This window comes from Pistacia vera, unplaced genomic scaffold (genome assembly GCF_008641045.1).
Source record: "Pistacia vera cultivar Batoury unplaced genomic scaffold, PisVer_v2 Contig840, whole genome shotgun sequence".
NCBI classification, from domain to species: Eukaryota; Viridiplantae; Streptophyta; class Magnoliopsida; order Sapindales; family Anacardiaceae; genus Pistacia; species Pistacia vera.
This window is the reverse complement of record NW_022196713.1, coordinates 1,125,086-1,148,170: the sequence shown is the minus strand read 5'-3', so window position 1 is coordinate 1,148,170 and position 23,085 is coordinate 1,125,086. Positions and strand designations below refer to the sequence as shown.

At 35.3% G+C, this 23,085-nt stretch overlaps 2 protein-coding genes and 1 pseudogene across 3 annotated transcripts; 2 read left to right on the top strand and 1 right to left on the bottom strand.

Annotated features, from left to right (window-relative positions):
* The first annotated feature begins 1,697 nt into the window (after positions 1-1,697).
* LOC116118354 (putative glucose-6-phosphate 1-epimerase) lies at positions 1,698-5,521 on the top strand. 2 transcript variants are annotated; one of them, XM_031404341.1, is made up of 9 exons: positions 1,698-1,828; positions 2,079-2,225; positions 2,927-3,001; positions 3,615-3,671; positions 3,754-3,911; positions 4,010-4,141; positions 4,344-4,446; positions 4,793-4,892; positions 5,019-5,521. In XM_031404341.1, exons 2-9 carry the CDS (start codon positions 2,148-2,150, stop codon positions 5,234-5,236), a joined length of 921 nt encoding a protein of 306 aa, XP_031260201.1. In that variant the 5' UTR covers positions 1,698-1,828; positions 2,079-2,147; the 3' UTR covers positions 5,237-5,521. The 2 variants fall into 2 exon arrangements, with proteins under 2 accessions (XP_031260201.1, XP_031260202.1); XM_031404342.1 differs by lacking the exon at positions 1,698-1,828 and adding an exon at positions 1,885-1,965.
* Positions 5,522-5,637: 116 nt separating this feature from the next.
* Positions 5,638-6,843, bottom strand: LOC116118355 (annotated as a pseudogene).
* Positions 6,844-18,563: 11,720 nt separating this feature from the next.
* Positions 18,564-19,726, top strand: LOC116118340 (uncharacterized mitochondrial protein AtMg00810-like). Its single transcript, XM_031404322.1, has 4 exons — positions 18,564-18,630; positions 18,745-19,073; positions 19,202-19,429; positions 19,637-19,726. Exons 1-4 carry the CDS (start codon positions 18,564-18,566, stop codon positions 19,724-19,726), a joined length of 714 nt encoding a protein of 237 aa, XP_031260182.1.
* Positions 19,727-23,085: the final 3,359 nt, after the last annotated feature.

Here is a 23,085-nt window from a genome sequence, read left to right as displayed (position 1 = left end):
TGGAGATGATTTTCAACAGAAAATAAACCAAAAACCAGCGTCATGCTATCAACTCCTACACGATCCACGAATCACAAGGTTCAGTAATATTATAATATGAAAAGTATTAAATTCGATAATGTTACGGAATGAGAATAAACTATAAACATATTATACATTATTTCTGATATCAACTTTGACAGGCAGGATCCACTAAATAAAAAAATAAAGAGAATAGAATCCTACCCATCTTTTACTTTCCATCTCTACCTGGTTAGAAATGGCAGTTCTGTATTGGATATCTTCCCTCCTTTGTTTGAGATTGTGACACAAAGTTTTGTCTTCGCTAGCTTACTCCTTTTTTTGCCATCCAGATAAATCTCGACAAGTTACATTATTTTTTAGGCCTTTGGCATTCTGCATTCCAACTGGCAGTTTCTGTTACACACTAGTAAACACTGATATCATTCGGCACGCGTCATAATTTCTACAAAATAAATGGACTTCAAGTCAAACGCTGTCGTTTCTTGTGATAGATAATTAACAAGATTATTATCTGTGGGCATGATGAAGATGTAATTAAGGTAACTGAATTTGGGATCCTCTTCTCTTTATGGCCACAAATTTTTTTATCACAACCCAGTAATCTAGTGGTCAATACGAAGACCTTTATTTTTCATAGTCTCAATTTCTTCTAATAAGTTAAATCATTTCGTTAATTTTCTTTTTCTTATTCCAATTGCATCAATAAAAGATAACTTCTATTCATTTTATTATCTTTCTTTGGTTGTTAATCCTATTCAAGTCTTCATGAGCGATGACCTTTCATAGAGATGATCACTGAAACTTTTATTTAACTAGTAATTTTAGAGTCATAAAAAATTAATTAAAGTGTACACAAATCAACAACAAACATCCTCGTTGTATCATTATATAGTATAATAGATACTAAATTCTTTTTTTTATATAATATGAAAGATCACACGCTTAAAGTGTGATATAATCACCCCGCACGTGTATATTAACAAAAACATTTAAAACCCAATTGGATTTTATGGATATTATTCTTTTCCGGATATTTGATTAATATAATTGTTAAAAATATAAAAACAGAGCATTTGTTTGATGTGTGTGAGGAAGTAGACAGAAGATACTCTCAATAATGAATAGTTGTGAAATTAAAAAGAGAATGGAAAGTCTTTGATAAATGAGGACCGTTGATTAAAAGTATTTCTTGAAAATAATATTAATTTATTTTGGTACCCCTCTTTATGCGCCAACAAGGAAAGGTCGTGATCACCCATCCCATCAAACTACAAAACCTTCTCATACTTTACCACGGTCCCCTCAAACAAATAATGGACAAAAATGAACGGTGAAAACTCATCTAAAAAATAGAGAGCACTGAAAGAACGTAGGAGCAAACACAGAGGAACAGATAAAAACTAAGAGAGAGACAGAGGAAGCATAAAGCAGAATGCCAGAGAATCCAAGGAAGAAGATGAACAAGTACATTTCAGTTGGTGGTTTTAATTGGATATCCTTCTTTTCTATAGGCTTGTAGCCATGGACCCATCTCCCCTCTTTTACCCATAATTCTGTATATATTTAATTTTACAGAAAACTAAAAAGAAAAAATACCATTTTGATCCGACGGTTGTTATGAACCGGTACTCCTACTGGTTGTTCGAAAAATATTATATATATCCCTGAAACAAAACAAAGGACTTTCCCAGAACGCAGTTGGTGGGTTGTTCTTCAAACTCGAAGCCGATAACATTACTTAAAGGATTATAATAAATTAATAATAATATTGTTGTTTATACTAATAACAATATTATCACCAAACGTAAGCTCAATGTTTCATTTTGTTTGCTTCCTGTTATCTTTTTCATGTTGGTTTCCTTCATCATCTGTGTTCCTTACTAAACTTTGTTATCCAATTTCTTTTGGGTTACTTCATCGTTGTCAGAGACCACTGTTCATGTGATTTGTTTTTTATTTTTATTTTTTTCCCTATCTTTTATGTGTTTGCTTGGTTTTTTGTTTGTTTGTTTGTTGCGGGTTGTTAATTTATAGTCGTGCTTTGTGGCTTGCAGCTGGAGTGGAAGAAAGGCAAAGTGAACCCATTTGTAAGCAGAATAGCAGCAAGCTTGAGGCCAAAAGCTATGCCATTGAATATAGTTCACGATAAAGATGGATTGCCCAAAATTATATTGACTGAGCCAACTGGGTCATCTGCTGAGGTCTGTTTTAGTTTCTTTTTTTTTTTTTTTTTTTTTGTGGGGGGGGTGTTGGGTTTTAGCATGAATTTCTCTGGTTTTATTTACTCTTTATTCTGGATGTAATATTACTTGTAGTTGTTGATGATATTGTTTCGATTTTGAAAGAAGGGTTTTGGGTTTGAAGGTCTGTAGATTGCTGAAATGGTTTCAGAATTTAGAAAGGGATTAGAGGTATTTCAACTAATCGGTGTTGCAAACTGGTAAAGTTGTATGAGAGACGGTTGAATTTAGGAGAGCGAAATAAAGGTTTTATTCTTTTTTCTTTTTTTTTTTTTTCTTTTTTTTTTTTTTGTGCTAAATCAAAGAATATATGTTGAGGATTAAAAGTGGCATCTTAAGAAACTCCCCTTCTTTTAGCTACATATTTGATTATTGAGCTAAAATATTGCTGTCTGAGGCTGCAACACGAGAAACTCAAGAGGGTGTATAAGGTCAAGTTGCATTTGTTTTCTATGTGATTTGGTTGCGAATACAGTTATGAAACACTTCATGATCTAGAACTTAAGTAATTTATGGAAATGTTTTTTACATTTGTCTTTCACTTTTCAATATGGTAAAATTTTCCCGTGTTCTTTTAAAATTTTGTATTAACATTGAATTGATGTAAAGTGAGAAACCTTGTTGGTCTGCTAACTAACTGTTTGACTTAAAAATGGTCTCAGGTGCTTTTGTATGGCGGGCAGGTTGTTTCTTGGAAGAATGAACGAAGAGAAGAACTGCTTTTTTTAAGCAGCAAGGTAAATTAGTTCTTGTCATATTTGTTTATAAGGAATTGATGATCTTAAAGTTAGCAGCCCTTGTACTTTAATTCTATATATCTTTTTAGTCCACAATTTCTGCAATTGGAAACTCCAGCTTCTTTTGCAGTGTTTTAAAGAGGACATAAAATGTGGCTAGGTGATGAAATCAACTTGCATTCTTCAAACAGTGAATTAGATGGATAATAAAGATCATGAGGAAACCACTTTCAATATGAGAGAAAATTAAAAGCAAAAGTCAATACTGTAATTCTTGTCATGTGCTGTCTGGCGTAGTATATGACAGTAGGAAGGAAAAATTGCGCTTCGAAGCTTAACCTACTAATATTTATTTTGTTTTCTGATTTAAAATTTCCTTGATTTTGATGATCATTTTCATGCATTTAACTCTCTTGTTGCATGGAAAATTCAGACCTTCTTTTTCATTATTCATTTTGATACTCTTGTTTCATAGAACAAATTTATTCCACTCCTCAAGCAGACCTCAGAGAAGTTTCCATTGTTTGTGAAATTTACAATAACCATAGCAATGGTTCCAAAAGAAGTTCCTTTTATAATTTATTTTAACATGGTGGCTTTATCTGTTCTGCAGGCATTTTGGAAACCACCTAAAGCCATCAGGGGAGGCATACCTGTCTGCTTTCCACAGGTTGAATACCAGTGAGCCTAACAAAAACTTTATGAGCTACCTTTTTGCAACTATGGTTCCTAATATATTACTGCCTATGCAGTTTGGAAATCTAGGTTCTCTAGAGCAACATGGATTTGCAAGGAACAGAATGTGGTCATTGGATGATGACCCTTCTCCTTTGCCTCCAGCTAACAACCAGTCATCTGTCGATCTGATATTAAAGTCCACAGAAGAGGATCTAAAGACCTGGCCACGTGGGTATGTTTGTGAATTTGAGATCAGTACCAGAGAAGAATTGATGTGGAGGGGTAACACCACTATTTGACCTATAAATCTTCTTCCTGGTTATTTTGCAGCTTTGAGTTGCGTCTTCGTATTTCTCTCAGTGCTGGCAAGTTGACTTTGATCCCTCGTGTGAGAAATGTGGACAGCAAGGCCTTTTCCTTTACATTTGCACTGCATAATTACTTATCTGTATCAGACATCAGGTTTTCCCAATAAATTCAGAAGCTACTGGTTTTGTTTGCTATGGTGATGACTTGATGTTTGTTATTATTGTCGATCGGCGTCTAGAATTGTGCTGATGTTATGATCAACTTTTAATTACACATTTCTTATCCTATCTGAGTTTGGAGAATATTTCATTCTTCTCCTTTTCAGCAGAGTTGCTTGATGATATTTAATTTGCAGTGAAGTGCGTGTCGAGGGCTTGGAGACACTTGATTACTTTGATAATCTGATGCATAAAGAAAGGTTCACAGAGCAGGCAGATGCTATTACCTTCGATGGCGAGGTACTACTTGTTTCTCTTCTTTTGCATTACATCTGATTTGGAACTTGGAATGGGAAAATGTCACCAAACACATGAGCATAAGGTTGCTGATGAACTGCAATTTGATGTTGTTTTGACATTTCTCGTCATTCTAATTTCATGTTTTGATTAGAGCAGTTAACTTTTTATGTATACAGCCCTTGCATTGACATCTTTTAATAATAACATTCTGTTTTTTACCAAGGTCAAATATGTCAAAGCATCATCATACTAGTGTAGTTAGTATAAATATGTATGCCAGACCCCTTATGGCGTTTGTATTTTCAAGCTTTTGAATTTCTCAGGACCTGTTTTTTGTTTCCTTTAGATTGACAGAGTGTATTTGAGCACCCCAACAAAGATTGCCATAATAGACCATGAAAAGAAGAGAACCTTTGAGCTGAGGAAAGATGGCATGCCAGACTCAGGTCCATGACATTTCTCTCACTAGTAATGTATCTTATTACAGTTTCTTTATATTTAAGTTCATTTCTTGTCATGTACCTGGTTTACTGAGGTTGTCCCTTAAAAATTTCGAAAACCTCGCATTGCAGTTGTATGGAATCCTTGGGACAAAAAGGCTAAAGCTCTGCCAGATATGGGGGATGAGGATTACAAAACCATGTTATGCGTGGATTCTGCTGCAATTGAAACTTCAATAATGTTGAAACCCTTTGAAGAGTGGAAGGGCCGACAAGAACTCTCTACCGTGTCATCGAGTTATTGCAGTGGGCAGTTGGATCCTCGGAGGGTTCTTCATGGCTTTCACTGAGCTCATCGATGGAGATTAGATGGAGAACTCCTTGTAATTTACATAACTTATCTTATTTAATGTAGCAATATGCATACACCCGCTAGTCCATGTATCATCTATGATGTGTTATTTAAGCCAGCTGTATGTAGTAGCTAGCAACATCATTCAAAGTATCACAGGGTTGAGCAACATAAATATTATCAGTGTTGCCTCTTTGTGATGATGAGGAATGCCGCATTTATCTGTATCGAAACATTATCGAGTGAAAGATTATCCAAAAAGAAATCTTTTAGTTCCGAGTTATATGATTTCTATATTCAACAAATGCATGATATTTGATCACAAAAACAGAAAATTTAGAATTGACGACACTTGGAATTTATTCAATAATTGCTCGGTCACAAAGTAGACTTGGATCTTATTCCCTTCAATACTAGGATCTGTTTCAGTGCAGGATTAGAAGTGAGAGCATGGACGTTCCAAATTTCTCTTTGGCCAATGGATCGTCTCCCAGGTACACGTTAATGTATGCCCTGCAGAGAAGTTCACTCTCCACCCTGCTCACCAGCTCATCCTTCACTGCATCCACCAAACAAGCATTGTCAAATTTCTATAAAGTGTAACTGGATATGTAAATTTTAAACAGTTAACATTTTCATCTTCGTATCCAACCTTTGGTTTCAAGAATGTGTCCAGGAAGACGAGAAATCTCAATTACAGAACCAGCTGGGAGCTTGATGTCATCTGAGGCCTGACCCATCACCCTAGAATCAACAAAGTAGACTCAAATTTTCGGGAAAAATCTCGCTATTTCCAAGTAAAAATATGCAGTTGAAGTGGCATGGACTGTACAGTTAATTGCTCTGGCTAGCTCATCATTCTTCTTCTCACCACTGAGTTTCTTTATGGATGCTCCAAGGCCACCATCAAAATTTTTTCTTACTGTTGACGCTTGATTTTGGACGCCAATGACTCGCATGTGGGAACGCTGAGCTGACTGAGGAGACACACGTGATGGATCCATGAGATTGAATATGGAGCTGAGATTATATATGTTGCAGAAAAATTAAATAAAAGATTGGTAAGAGGGGTTTTTATAGTGGTTCGGATGCAACAAGCGACTCCTACATCCACTGTTATTTTATTGATCTTTGACTATTTCTATAATTTTGCCCATAAAACAATAAAGATGAAAATACTTGTTTACAAAGAGAGAATGAAAATGAAGCTCAAATCTCAGCCCAGCCCCCCGCCCCCCTTCTTCGAAAAGAGAAATGCCCATTTATTCACCCAAACACTCATGTAATGAGTGTTTTGCAAGCTGCCTTGACACATGGAGACTCTCGTCCATTCATCTCTTGAAAGGAGATATAACTGGTGAGAAATATTTGGAGATATGGGTTTTGGCAGCTGGTACAAGAAGATATTAAATGAGCTGACATGGGCGTGACTTTTTAGGCATAACACTTACCATGCTCATGGGGAGGTTGAAAATCACTACCAGCCTCCCCGTCATCCCCAGATCACTATCAATAGCCACCATATACAATTCCTCTCGGGTTCGCTGGGGCTTTCCCTATCTTTGACTTGAGAACATCTTTCCGTTTCTCATTGTCCGCATACATCCCTACAGTTAGAGTTTCTATCAGTTCAAGATTCTCTTCCGTTGTTATTTGTATGCATTCCATAATATTGGAACCAAATAAATGAAATATTGATAGAAATTTCCCAAGCCATAATCTTGACTGCAATGCCCAGGACTTCTTCCTCAAACCACACAATTCAGCTGCTTCCCATCATCCAGCTTGACGGGAAAGGAAACCCCAGCTCCTCATCTTTCTCATTAGTTTCCTTGAGCAGCCTGGCTCCGTTCTCACAATTCACTTTCTCTTTTCCAAACTCTCATCAATTGAAAGCATTGAATCTTGGCATCTCATCCTCTGTTGTGGTTGTCATTCTTCAAAATGAAAAAAAAGAGATGGTGAATGTTTTTGTGCTGTGCTGGTTGGGATGCAACTCATAGCAAAGCATGAATTCATATAGGGAAGGAAGATAATAGCATTGATGACATTTTTATGTGTCTCATTCACCCACCGTCGTATCACCATTAGAAAAGAGAATTTAATAAATTAATCTCTATTCTTAACTCTGTAAATCTCCCCCTGATTTAACAAATTTTATGAAGCCAAACTGATAATTCAACAATAAAGGGAGAATTGGAGATGAATTATGAACTCATATATCAGAAGTTTTATCTAATAAAAAGAAGTGAATTCACACATATCAAGAGCAGAGCTCACATTTATGGTGTTATTGAACAGAGAGAGACCTTCTCTTCATCTTCCGTCATAGACTAGCATTGAATATTCATATTTTTTAGCTTAGCACCTCGACTAATCCTCCAGAATCCTGAATCATTCATATTTAGGATCTGTTTGATACAGCTTATTCGAATAAAGCTTATGAAGTAAGCTTTTATGAAAAATCGTTCACCTATTTGATTAAAACAATGTAAAAGAGCTTTGAAGTCTTTAATTATCAAAAAAAGACTTCATATACACAAGCATAACAATTTGATCCACTCCCGACTTTCCTGATGAGCTGTCTGATTTTTTGAGGTTTGAAACATTTGAGCTCAAGCCCGTGTTTTCTCCCCTTCCCTTGCAAACCAGTTTGTTTACTCGTAAATCTCGAGTACACTCCAAATGTACTCCAAACATGAAGAAGTAAACCATCATTAGATGAACCGGTGGTCAAAAAGCAAAAAAAGGTTACATGAGTTTTTGAGTTTTAGTCTCCCTAGGCTTAATAGGGATAACCATGAACCTTATCCAGCCAACAGTTTCAAGCTCCAGAGGATTAGTTGAGGTACGCAAAGCTAGCCTAGACACTCCCGATGATCAAAAAATAATTAAAAAAAAAAGGGAGAAGTGCATGAGGTTCTTTTTACCTTGGTGCCTGCCCCACAATCTGTCGCCACCATTGGTGAATCTGAGGATTTTGTGCAGGAGTGGTCCAAGGCAGTTGAATGCTTAGGAAAGGCTCGACGGGGATAGTTACTGGATTTTCTGCACGTAGGGGGTTTGCTTATTCCATAATCTACGGACACTTCTCTAAGAAAGTCCTTACCAGTTATTTGCCGGTATTGAGATTATAGGATTCTATACTGGTCAAATATTGCTTTTATTATTTATTGTATAGAAATTAAACTGAAGCTGGTTCTAAGCAGAACCTGTGAATAAAATTAAAAATAATTGCCAGCCCCAAAGTCCAAGACTCCGATCCAATTCATATTCCAAACATAGGCCCTAGAATCGATTTCAGTTTTAGAAGCATCAAGATGCCAGTTTATCTGTGAGGAAGTCATTTGGAACTAAATGTCAAGTGAAGGGCAATTTCAAGGCGTGAGGTTGATTGTGCCTGAAACAAAAACTTGACATACAGCTCCATCCATAACTGAGGCAAGGAAACAAAATTAATTTTCATTAATAATGTTTAAGAAATATAGGGTTATTTTGTTTTATTGTTTATTAAGGGTAGAATAGTCTTTCAGTTTCCTTTGTTTAGCCTATTATAGTCTCTTTGTATTTAGGTTAAATTATTCTTTTGTATTCAATTGCATTGTGCAGTATCAATAAAACCCGAGCCTCCTCTTTTTCTTATTTCTTTGGATTGTTTACATGGTATCTGAACAGGTTCATGGGACGAGGCTAATCTTAAACACAGCTTACGTGGATCCAACTGGTATTTCGTCCTCCTTTTTTTTTTGGAGTGACCGTACAATTTCGAGAGGGTATTCGTTCAGTTTCTACAATTTAGTATTTCATTTCCTTCTTTTGCATTCTGCTTTTCTTTGTTTTTTTATTTGGCTACTGAAAGAGACAATTCGCTTCAGTTTGTAAGTGTGAGGTTAGATGAAAATTATTCGTATTGGAGTTATGTGATGAGAAATTCTCTTAAGGGTAGAAAGATGTGGGGATATGTTGTGGAACTTCTGTGAAACCTAGGAATACTGATGAGGGTTATACTGCTTTATAGATGCCTGGGAAGCAAACAATGCAAAAATTATCACTTGGATTAACAATTCTGTTAAGCATTGCATAGGTCACAGTTGGCGAAGTATGAACAGCAAATGAGGTTAGGATCATCTGCAAAAGTTATTTACTCAATCAAATTTTGCAAAGCAGTATCATGGAGAATGACATACGAGCTCTTCAGCAGAAATATGATTATTCATGGTTTTATCTGCTATGACAATCTTTGGATCAATTGGCTCTTACAGAATCTGCAAAATTAAAGGCATGGTGCCTATATTGCTCGTAGAGAGCAACAATGTTGGTATAGTTTTTAACGGCACTTCATAGTATTTGAAGGACTTAGAGGTTCAATTTTGCATCGTTCTCCCCTTCCTTCATTGACTCAGTTGTTATGAGTTATTGGCTGAAGAATACGTCTTAAGTCTTATTCTGAAAGGGATTCTTTCTACTTCTATCCTTCTGTGTTGCAGTACCTTCTAAGCCACTCTTTAATAATCAAAATAAGCCTTACACAAGGTTGCCTTCGACGAGTGCAGTTTCTGTAAGCAAAAAGGTCATTAAAAGACTCAGTGTCCTAAGTTGAGACAGCGAATCAATCGCAGCAGCAATCTCAAGTTTGGAACTGGCAACCAGTCACAATCTATGCTTATAGACCACCCAGGGTTACAAACCACCACAGTCTAATACTACTCAGTGAGTTTATCAGGTCCTTTCACCGATCCTAGTACTCTAGCTGAGCAATTTTAGAAGTTTCTCTCCTTATAGCTGTTGTGGATTTTCGTAAATATATGAAATCGTGCAAGCAATAAAGTGTATAAATACGAATATCGAACCCAAGGAAATTGCTATTATCAATTACCAAATAAACTATCCTATTCTATTTGATCAATCCAATTTTATCAAGGAAACCCTAAATTAAATAAAATTACAATTGAAATTAAAAGAGAACAATTAAAATAAACTTTTGGGTAAAAACAAGATGACTAACCTAGGCATAGACTTCACACCAATTCCTATTCATATGCATCGATCTCTCATGCTAATTTGATTAAGCCTTTCCTACAGGTCAAACTCCTAAATTTCCAATAACTTTCTCTCGAACAATTACAATTAACCCCTAATTACTAATCCGAATTATCTCTAATCAATTTAAGCAATTGGGGATCATTACGCTCTATGGAGTTTACCAAAACCTCACAAGTCGTAGTAACCTCTCTAGCGTTCGCTCAACCTATGGTTTGATACCGTAGACCAACTAAGTATCATCTCTCGATTTCAACTTAGTCCATTAGTTCATTCAATTCTTGGGCCCTTAAGAATCAAAAGCATTAGGAAAAATAGTAAAACTTAGGGAGAATTCTTAATAAACATTAACAATCAAAGATCAATACATATTTAAGAGATTGGGCTACATCTTAGCCCTAGAGAATAAATTTAGTTCATAATAAACATGAAAGAAACAATCATCTTTATTAAAACATTCATCATGAGTTTACAAGAAAAGAACAAGGAAAACTTTTCTATATTGTGAATCAAAGCTCGAGAACTTCTGTTACTTCTCTTCTCTGTAGATTTTTCTCCCTTCTTCTCACCCAAGAATCCCCAAATAATGCTAAAAGACTTCTATTTATATCCCACAAGGGTTAGGGTTTTGTTTTTCCTTAATTTGATTTGATTTAGAACCCTTAACCCTATTCTCCTACCTAAAATGGATAACAAGTTAGTAAATTCGTGACTGTGCCACGGCACTGTGCTATAGTACAGTAGCTACTGGAAAAAGTGTGTCGCGGCACAGTAGCTGCTACCCTTCTTCCCGTATCATTCCACTATTCTTCAGATATGGTGTTATTTTGAACTGATAATGATGAAATTTGGAAAAGTGGTAAACATATGAAATGTAGCCCTTTGAATCAGCTTTCCAACGGTCCAAGAATTGTTATAATCCGAGTTCTATCGCTCAAGATATTATCAAAATACCAAGACATGCTCAAGCTGGAACGTAATCTAGAACTTCTCTTTATTTCAACTTCCATAACTTCTTCAATTCAACTCCGATTCTTGATCCGTTTTTTTTCCACTCATCACTCATTCTGTTTTCAACATGATTCTTCATCCGAGCATAACATTTAAGCACTAGTAACCTAAAAAAAAACTCAAAAACACCCGCGATCCTGTAAAAGGCAATTATGAAAATATTAAGCAACTTTACTAAATTAAGCCTAATTTCCCATATTAATCCCCAAAAATCACTCACTAAATGTGTATTTTCAAGCTATTATCAACAGCCACAAGCTACGTTTGCTTCGTCTTCCGTAGGTTAGTTCCCTCATAGTTCTTCAGGTATGCCACATTCTGTATAGATCTTGGTTCTGGTGCTTCACATCATATGTCTCCAGATTCTTCATCTTTTGCTTTTGTGTCTCCTTCGCTTCTATTCCTGTCATGACTGTTGATGGCACTCCTATGCCTTTAGTAAGTGTTGGTTCTATCGTCACACCTCACTTGTCTCTCCCTAATGTTTATCATTCCAACTTACATTAAATCTTGCTCCTGTTGGTCAGTTATGTGATTCTGGTAATTTGTCACCTTTTCCTCTTCTTCTTGTTATGTGTAAGCACTACAAGAAAACTGGCATTCTGGCTCTAGCAAAATTAGACGCAGAAGTCACATTAGACGCTAAGCCATTTTTAGAGTCTAAATTCAGTTGTCGCCCCCTTAGTTGCAGTAGGCTGGTCACAGATTCATAGCGCATCTATTTATGGTTTAGACGCAAAAAGTTTTTTTTTTTGTGACTATCAAAATAGTCGGTAAATGCTGTTCAAAATAGTCCCCCACTTAGACGCTAAAGTTGAAGGGTAATTTGGTAAAATTGTATAGCGACTAATCAATTAGTTGTAAAATGTCAGTTTTAGTGTCTAATAATTTGTCGCGAATCCCACACAATTGACGTCAAAGGCATAAGGGTAATTTCGTAAAAGGCTTTCGCAACTATTTTATTAGTCGACGAATGTATCTTTTTGTGACTAAAATTTAGTGGCTAATTGTAACTCTTTTAGATGCTGAATGTAGAATCCAAACGGTTTTCGTAACTATTTATTAGTGGTCGAATGTATCTTTTGGTGACCAAAATTTAGTAGTTAATTATAGTAATTTTAGATGCTGAATGTGGAATCCAATAGGTTTTCGCGACTCTTTTATTAGTGGCCGAATGTATCTTTTGGTAACCAAAATTTAGTAGTTAATTATAGTCATTTTAGACGCTGAATGTAAAATCCAATAAGTTTTTGTGACTATTTTATTAGTGGCCAAATGTATCTTTTAGTGATAAAAATTAGGTGGTTAATTGTTATCATTTTAGACGGTAAATGTGAAATCCAAAATGTTATCGCGACTATTTTTTAGACGCTGAATATGGAATCAATTATACTAAATTACTTTTTGCTACTAAAACATTAGTTGCAGAATGTGTTTTTTTAGAGCATTTCATATTGACCTCCAACGGAATGCAATTATGCTAAATGACTTTTTGCTACTAAAAAATTAGTTGCAAAATGTGTTTTTTTTTAGAGCATTTCGTATTGACCTACATTATACTTCAACATGAACAAAAAATGACACAATATAAAAATCTGATCACTAAATCAAAATCATATTTTCATACATATATATATATAGTCCATACATGGATTTTTATGCATGATGAGCAATAAAAATCCAAAATACACTATCACAGTGCATAAAAAGAACAGCATGCACCCACATTTTCCTTTCTCTACCTATCTATCTGTGCATAACTACAAAAAAATGCCCACCCATGTACACATCTAACACATATATGCAAACAATGCTAAAAAGATGGTTCTACCCCCATGTCAAAATATTTTTGTCCATACAACACAAAAATAACCATCAATACCGTTAGCATGTCAAGTGTCACCAGTTTCGGTATTTGAAATAGCTGTAGCTGATGAGGACGAGTCTTCATCAGTTCGAGAAGGCAAGTGCTGTCCAGTTGGAGCTTTATCATATTTCTCTAGCTCAAGGGCTATAGTTAGCTGCTTCATCATCTCTAACAGGACCAATTGTTGGTGTTAAGGCTTTTTATTTTCTCTTTTTGTTGATCAAATAAGATTAGTGGTCCTCCAACTGTTTAATCTTACTTTCTTGTTGTTGCACAATGCACCTTAACTCAGCTTCCCGCTGCAGTGGATTGATGCTCAATCTGTGAAAATGCAAAATTCTTGTTAAATCCGGAAGCTTTACCCAGAACTTCCTCACATATCTCAGCTTTGTTTCTCACTTTCCCCTGCTTGTGTTTCCTCTTGCAGCTCTATCATTTTTTCCTACCATCAATTGAATGCATAATCAATAAGTCCAACCACAAACTAAATAGCAACATAAAAGAATACTACAGCAGCAACAAAAATAAGTTCTGATGGAGTAGAGAAGCAAGTATCTCAAACATTATCAATCTAATACTAAAAGGAAATTTCTGATATAAAGTTTTTCTTATACACATATAAGCAACAGATTTACATTCACAGATCCATGCATAAACATGCTAAGTAATTGGAAAGATAAGGCTGTTGCATTTTCTCTAACACATAATTTTGCAAGAGGCTATGAATAAGAAGGCAACAACAGGGCAATAAATGAATGAAAATTGCTTTTGATTGATCCCCATGTTCCTGCTACCTAGTTTTAAAGTCCTTTAAAGTGCTTAGTTCCTGAATTTATCACCCATATCCAAATGATTAACAAACTAACTGAAGTTGTTTGCAGCAAGCACCTTTGCCCAATCAGCATAAATGTAGCATTCAAACTAACAATACTTTAATCACACACTTCCCAAATACTACCTCAAGAAGCACTATTGGTAAAGCATACATGAAATTTAAAAATAATAAGAAACAAAAGAAATCTGGAAATCACATTTCTTGCCCTGAAATCTTATAGATATAACCCCTTATAAATGCAATAAATAAATGCAGGTTGTGAAGTGCAGAATTGCAGTTTGTGCAGGGTGTTAAGCTGTTGATTGATATGTTTTTGTAGAAATGCAGTTTGTGAAGTGCGTTTTTTTTTTGTTAATGAATGTAGTTTTTTTCTACAGAAATGCAATTTGTGCAGTGTGTGAAGCTGTTAATTGACTTCAATTTTTTGTAGAAATGCAGTTTGTGCAGTGTGTGAAGCTAATTTGTGCAGTGTATGGAGCAGTTGATTGACTGCAGTTTTTGTGAAACATTTTGATGCAATTTTTTGTGAAGAAATGCAGTTTGTGCAGTGAGTAGAGCAGTCAATTGACTGCAGTTTTTGTGAAGAAATGCAGCTTTGTGAATTGTGTGAAGCTGATTTGTGCATTGTGTGGAGCAGTTGATTGACTGCAGTTTTTGTGAAACTTTTGTTGCAGTTTTTTGTGAAGAATGCAGTAAAATTATCAGCATCAACAAAAACCATAAACTAATTTTACGCTATTAAACAGAAAGAATGGCAATTGATCATATCACAAGTCCAAGCACGCGGCATTAAAAAAATAAAAAGTCACATCTTTAACTTTGATACGATATTTGCATCAAACCTTCCAAGTGTTTCTACATCTCATTTTAAGATATTAGACCAAATCTAAACATATTCAGGTCCTTAACAAATTAGACTGTGATTAACATGCACCATCAACATGAATTAAAAGAAAAAAAAACTATTATTATATACTTTCCTTTTAGGTAGGATTTGACTCCATTTTACTTGCCCCTGCAAGATATTGGCATCGCCAACTTCAAACTTGTGCGCTCTATTGGCAAAGGATCTAGTCCACCAATTGTTAGGGATTATTTATCTATGATTCATCGATTTAATGGAAATCTCTATACAGTCATAAAGTAGATTGAACAGAATATACTTCATAGCATCACAATCACAATTATGAAGAAGTTTCCAATCTTCATAAATAAACATTGCAAACACATAAGAAATTGATATTTGCCTTGCACAGATTAAATGAAAACATAGGACTAGCTACAATTGAACATGTCTATCTATATAGGGGGAGAGTGACCGAAGTGCTCACAGTTAGGAATTCGCAAGGAAGAAACTTGTACTGATTAGTGTCATCCGAAGTGGTCTCATCCACCTAGGATCACAACACATTCATAAAGAAAGTGTTATTCATAGAAGGTTGGCAATCTCCCCGTCCCATTCCACTTCTTTGCACACACTATCTGCACCCAAAATCAAAACAAACAACAAGAACGACATCAATCTTCAAAATCAAGATTGACCCAGTTGCTAAAAGTAGTAATTTAATCCTTCAACTTCTTATCAAAAATAACAATATGCAGTAGCAATTAAACACACAATCTTCACTTCTATCATCACACCACAGACTTCAATCTTCTTATCAAACACACAACAACTCTAAGTGAACAAAGAAAGGACGCGTATAATAAACGAAAATCAATGCAATGTCAATAAACGAAAATACATTAGTTCTAAAAATTTGAAATCAGATTCAATATTACCATGTGAGAGAACTAAAGAATCAAAAATTGTACTTACAGGAGGTTAGGGACTGCCTCGTATTGGATGAATGAAGGAAGCCAAGAAGATCAATTAAAGATGAAGATGCGTGGAGAAGAGATGAAGTCAGGTTCTGCAGTTCAGAAATTCGGCCAACAGAGATTAAGATGAAAAAGCGTTAGATCGAAGAGATGAAGATGCGTGGGGAAAAGATGAAGTCAGGTTCTGTAGTTGGAAATTCAGGCAACAGCGACGGCAAACATGCATTCAGAAGAGATATGAAATTTGGGTTATGCCTTTGGAAATTTGGGGAAAAGCTAGGGCAAACATGCGTGGAGAAGAGATGAAATTGACAAAAATGCTTGCTTTATATAGGTTAGGGTATTCTGTAAATAACTTGAAAACCTAGGGTTCTAATTAGTTATTAATTTTGAAATATAATTCTATTATGCAAAAAGTCAATTTGTAACTAAAAATTTAGTCAGTAAAGAATTAATGTTTAGTTGCCTATAATTTAGGTCTGGCGGAACAAATAATTTGGAGGGAATATGAATTTTTAAGTTAAATTAGCAACTAAATCAATTTAGTTGCTGTATATACTTTAGGCCCCTTGTAATTACTGTCCAAATATGGGATATTTTGGTAATTTCATTTTTCTACAACTAATCATAATAGTTACTAATAAATCCCTAATTATTCGCAACTAATTTAGCCACTAAGGGGTAGTTGCAAAAAAGTGTTTTTTGTAACCAAAAATGTAGATGCAAAATATAATATTTTGATGTAAATTATCAAATTTTGGAGGGAAAAATTATCCGAAAAAAATTGCAACAAATTTATTAGTCACTAAAGCAACCAGTTCTGTACTAACAAATAGTCGCAAAAAATAACTTAGATGCAAGTTGGAACTGTGGGCCCCAAAATGTAATCCTCCTTGCTCGACTAATGTCAATTTAGTTGGTAAATGTAGCCTTTTTGCAACTAATTCTGTTAGTTTCTAAAAAATTGGTTGCAAAATGTCAGTTTCTTGCAGTGAAATCTGCAGTCTCGGAAGCTGATTGGGACAGGCCGTAGGAAAAGGGGACTATATATTTTGGATGAGCTAAAAGTGTCAGTTGCTGCTGCTATTAGTGTTGATGCTGCGGCTGTAGTGTTGATTTGTCTTCTTTTCGTTTAAATCCTTCTTCTTCTAGTTTTATTTATGGCATTCTCATCTAGGTCATGTTTCGTCTTCTCGTTTTAGACTTTTGGCATCCACAGGGGCTTTAGGAAATTGCAAACTGTGTATATTTCTGATTGTAGTGGGAAAACTGGCAAAATTTTCAGCTTTATCTTTAATCGAAGTATTTCTGTTTCTTCTTCTCCATTTGATTTGATTCATTCTGATGTATGGGGACCTTTCCTATTGCCACAAAGGAGGGTCTTGATATATGTTTCCTTTATTGATATCATACTCGTTATTGTCGGGTTTATTTAATGAAACATCATTCTGAATTCTTTGAGATATACACAGCCTTGCGAGCTCTTTCAAAACTCAACATTCTGCTGTTATCAATGTTTTAAATGTTTTGTGGGGAATACACTTCTAATAAATTTTGTGAGTTGCTTGCCTTAGATGGAACTGTTACCAACCTCGTGTACAGATACTCCTGAGCAAAAGAGTGGTACTGAAAGAAAACATAGGCATATTGTTGAAACTGCTCGTTCTCTCTTGTTGTCTGCTTCTGTTCCTAGTGTATTTTGGGGTGAAGCTGTTCTTACTGTTGTAAGTTTGATTAATACAATTCCCTCTTCTCATATTTCAGGTTTTTCTCCTTTCGAAAAGTTGTATGGGTATGCCCCTGATTATTCTTTCTTTAGAGTTTTTGGTTGTACTTGTTTCATTCTTCGTCCTCATGTAGAACACAGCAAGTTGTCTCTCGATCTGCTATTTGTGTCTTTCTTGGTTATGGTGAAGGTCAAAAGAGGTATCGTTGTTTTGATCCAATAACTCAGAAACTTTATATGTCTCGTCATGTTGTTTTTCTTGAGCATATACCTTTCTTTTCTATTCCATCCACTACTCATAACTTGACTAGATCTGACCTTATTTGTATAGATCCTTTTTCTGAGGATTCTGATAGTTTGTCATCTCATGTTCCTAGTACTTCAAATACCCCTTCTCATGTTCATACCCTGTTACCTTTACATTATACTTGACCAATTTGTACTGATCATTCTGCAGGTACTGACACTTTACTCTCTAGCACACTTGAAGCTCCCTCTTCTCCTATGGTCCCTCAAGCTCCATCTGAGATTGTGGATCCACCTCTACGTCAATCCATACGCATTCGTAAGTCCACAAAGTTACTAGATTTTGCTTATTCTTGTTATTCTTCATCCTTTGCTTCCTTTTTAGCTTCTATTCATTGTTTCTATGAGCCATTTTCCTATAAAGAGGCAATTCTTGATCCTCTTTGGCAGCAAGCTATAGATGAGGAACTTTCTGCTTCGCATAAGATAGGTACTTGGGATTTGGTTCCTCTACCTCCTGGTAAGAGTGTTGTTGGTTGTTGTTGGGTGTATAAGATCAAGACTAATTCTGATGGATCTGTTGAGCGATACAAAGCTAGGTTGGTTCCAAAAGGGTACTCTCAATAGTATGTATGGATTATGAGGAGACGTTTGCTCTTGTTGCAAAAATGACTACTATTCGTACTCTTATTGCAGTAGCTTCGGTTCGTCAGTGTCATATCTCTCAACTTGATGTTAAAAATGCCTTCTTGAATGGAGATCATCAAGAAGAAGTTTATATGGCGCCCCTTCCTGGTGTTTCACATGATTCTGGGTATGTTTGCAAGCTCAAGAAAGTGTTATATGGTCTTAAATAAGCACCTCGTGCTTGGTTTGAGAAATTTTCTGTTGTGATCTCTTCCCTTGGATTTGCTTCTAGTAGTCATGATTCTCCTCTTTTTGTTAAGTGTACTGATGCAGATCGTATCATTCTGTCTTTATATGTTGATGATATGATTATTACTGGTGATGACATTGATGGTATTTCAGTTTTGAAGACAAAGTTAGCTAGACAGTTTGAAATGAAGGATTTGGGTTCTCTACGATATTTCTTAGGTATTGAGGTAGCCTACTCACCTAGAGGTTATCTTCTTTCTCAGTCGAAATATATTGCAGATATTCTTGAGCAGGCTAGACTTACTGATAATAAGACTGTAGATACTCTGATTGAGGTTAACGCAAAGTATTCTTCTTCTGATGGTTTACCTTTGTCAAATCCTACTTTATATCGTACTATTGTTGGGAGCTTGGTATATCTCACTATTACTCATCCAAATATTGCATATGTTGTTCATGTTGTTAGTCAGTTTGTTGCTTCTCCTACTACAGTTCATTGGGCAACTGTTCTTCGTATTTTACTATTTTGTGGTATCTTCAGGGTAGAGTCTTTCAGAGTCTTTTACTTCCATCCACCTCTTCCTTGGAGCTGCGTGCATACTCTGATGCTGATCATGGCAATGATCCTACATATTGCAAGTCTGTTATTGGTTTATGTATCTTTTTGGGTGATTCTCTTATTTCTTGGAAGAGCAAGAAACAATCTATTGTTTCTCAATCTTCAACCGAAGCAGAATATCGTGCTATGGCATCTACTACCAAAAAGATTGTTTGGTTACATTGGTTACTTGCAGATATGGGAGTTTCTCTTTCTCATCCCACTCCTATGTATTGTGACAACCAGAGTTCTATTCAGATTGCTCACAACTCGGTTTTTCATGAACGAACTAAGCACATTGAGATCGATTGTCACCTTACTCGTCATCATCACAAGCATGGCACCATTACCTTACCCTTTGTTTCTTCTTCTTTGCAGATTGCAGATTTCTTTACCAAGTCGCATTCTATTTCCCGTTTTCATTTTCTAGTTGGCAAACTCTCGATGCTTGTAGCTGCCGCATCATGAGTTTGAGGGGAGATGTTACGAACTATATGGTTATTTTTGTTTTATTGTTTATTAAGGGTAGAATAGTCTTTTTAGTTTCCTTTGTTTAGCCTATATATAGTCTCTTTGTATTTAGGTTAAATCATTCTTTTGTATTCAATTGCATTGTGCAGTATCAATGAAACCCTAGTCTCCTCTTTTTCTTATTTCTTTGGATTGTTTAACAAAATGGACTATTGGGCTAACAAGACAACTGAGATAAACCATATGAAGGTGTTCTTTTGAAATGCTTCCAATTTAATCAACAGCTAGCTTTGAAATGGTATCGAATTCTTTTTCAATGGATACTTATAAAAGAACTAGATAAGAAGCCACTTGTAGTATTCCAACAGGCAACAGCAGCAAACTAAGCAAAAAGATTACAAAAGCTTTAACATCGATCTTTAGATTTATTTATTAGTAATTCATTCCTAATTATTAGTATATCTAACAAACTGATAAGAAAATTGGTAAGAAAAATCATAACCACCTGTGATAATGCTTCTCACAGTGTTCTGCAGTCTATACAACAATGAAGCCATCCCATATCTGTAAATCTGCACAAAGAAAAAGAAAGATTACAAGCTGTTAATATTCACCTAAAATTCTCCAACATACAGATTCTCAATACAAACACGGACCATAAATACGATTTTTACCTACACACAAGGCCTCGGTACACAAACAAACAGAGCCTAATGGCGCGAAAATGCTGAGAGCGACTCAATAAATATAACAACCCGCCTGGTCAAGCACTCATTGCTAGGTCTAGCTCTGATACCATGATAGAATTTGAGATGGGTCTGACTCTCACCCAATAAGGTCTTGTCGAATGAGAGGATTACCCTCTCCTATAAACCAGTTGGCTTGAGCATGTCTCGTCAGTGTGGAACTCCAACAGGCTTCCCTTAGGCTAATGCTATTAATAGAATCCCCTGAGGTTTTTTAAAATGACAAAAATTGTAGGTTTTATTTTTTAATGACTGAGGTATCCAGGCCAACTTACGCACATCCCAACTAATCCTCCAAGACCCTGGAACTACCGGTTAGGTACAAGCTCCAGTAGACACCCCTATTAGTAACCGTGGGGACTCAAACTTGGGAGATCATATTGAATCATTCTCTTGCTCTTTTACCCCTAAGGAGACTCAAACTTGGGAGACCATGTTAAATCTTCCTCTTGCTCTTTTATCATCAAGGGGACTCAAACTTGGGAGACCATGTTAGATCCTCTTTTGCTCTTTTACCATTAGGTCACCCAGTGGTGGTTAAATTAACACAAAAATTGTAGTTCAATTATCACAAATGTTTTCTTTTGTTTTTTTCGTCCCATTTTCTTTTTATAGAAATCAACAATTAAATATAAAATATTAGTAAAAGATGAGAAAAGTAAGTGTTGCAGAAAACATAAAATTACTATGAACGCAAAGAAAATAAAATATAAAGGGACTGCAACCTCCCAATCTCAATGGATAAAGAAAATATATTTTCGATCTACAATTTCTGTAAGTGGAAACCGTTATAAAAATTAAAACATTAATTCTAATTCGCTCAAATCTCAATGTGAATAGAATTAAATTAAAAACAACATCCCAAAAAGATCAACACTTAAACTATAGAATATTGAATTAATAGTAAAGGGTTATAGACAAACCTATTTGTTTCATGATTCTTGATCTTTGGATTTCTTAGAAGAGCAACGACTGTTTTTCCCAAAAGGCAAAAAGCGTAAGTCTTCCTTTCCAATTTCTCAACCTAATGAAAACTTCCAAAATGGGTTTCAGTTATCTTATATAGTTTGGAAAAGAGACATAGTCAATTTAATAATAGTTTATTGGGCCCTCCCATTAAATGCCTAATAAACCCTAAGGCTCATACTTTGTTGTCAGTCCAAATTAATCCATTGGTATAGCAGTGAACTATTAATTTACCCAGTTTTAATCAAAACTAACATATAATTAATGTTAGCCCACAATTAGGAATTTTTTCTAACATTCTCCCCCTTGGGCAACATTAATTATTTTATTATAAGAAAAGAAAAGAAAACAATTTTGACTCCCGAATAAATATAATTTTTAACTTTAAAGTGGCCACTATTTTAAGAAAACAACATAGTCCAGAGATAACACTTCAACCAACAATCCAGTCAATATGATAATCAATGATGAACCAAGGCAATCTTTACATCTTAAAACGACATAAGATCAATCCATAAGATCAATCCATGATTACAATTACTAAAAATCAAATCACATGGATCAGTAATCTGCTAGTGTGGCAAGGATAGCACCTCAACAAGTGATCAAAACCTCTGTTTTAAAAATCAGACCGGACCGGCCAGACGTGGCAGCTTTTCCGATCCAGTTCAGGTCTTAGGGGGGTTTTGCAATATTTCAAAATTATAATTTTATAAGGGTGTTTTGGAGATATGTCAAAAGTTTAGGGATTAATTGGTAATTTTTTTGGGCATTTTTAAAATAAATAAAAAAATTTAGGGACTAATTTGAACTTTTTTAGGGGAATTTTTGTAATATATTAAACTTTAAGGGATTAATATGTCATTTTTTAAAATAAAATTGTCGCTGACATCATCAGTCCAACCGGTTAACCCTTGACTTGGGCAGCAGAACGAGTTGCCTTCCAGTCCAGGTTTTAAAACAATGATCAAAACATGTGCTATTACTCTATCAGTCCTAATTAAGAACTCTCTTTAATCTTTATGCTTTAAAGAACAACAAGAGATGTCTCATAGCTTCCAACGAAGCTACACAGCTTCCAATGAAACCAATATGTTTCAGTCAATAATACTGCAATTTCCATATATGAAACATATCCTTATAACTGTTATTCTCAAGAGAAACCTTATTTTTGAGACACAGTGTTGTATATTAACAATTTATATGTGCATATATATATACAATGATCATGCCAAAAAATATATATATATACGCTAACTCATCATAAATAGTATAGCATAAAATCAACAGCCATACATCAATAACTCCCACTAACCCAAAGTATCAAAAGACTCTAAAATACCCATATTTTCAACATGACCTTTAAAAGAAATGGGTCTAAGTCCTTTGGTTATTGGGTCAGCCAACATACTATCAATACTAATGTATTGTTCAACAATGTCTCCCTTTTTAACCAGGTCCCTAACTGTAAAATACTTTATCTCCATATGCTTTGACTTGCTACTGATTTTATTATTCTTGGAGAAGAACACAACTGCATTATTGTCACAGTAGATCGTTAGTGGCCTAGAGATGGAATCAACCACACCTAGATTAGTAATGTAATTCTTCAACCATATAGCCTAAGTAGCTACCCCATGACAT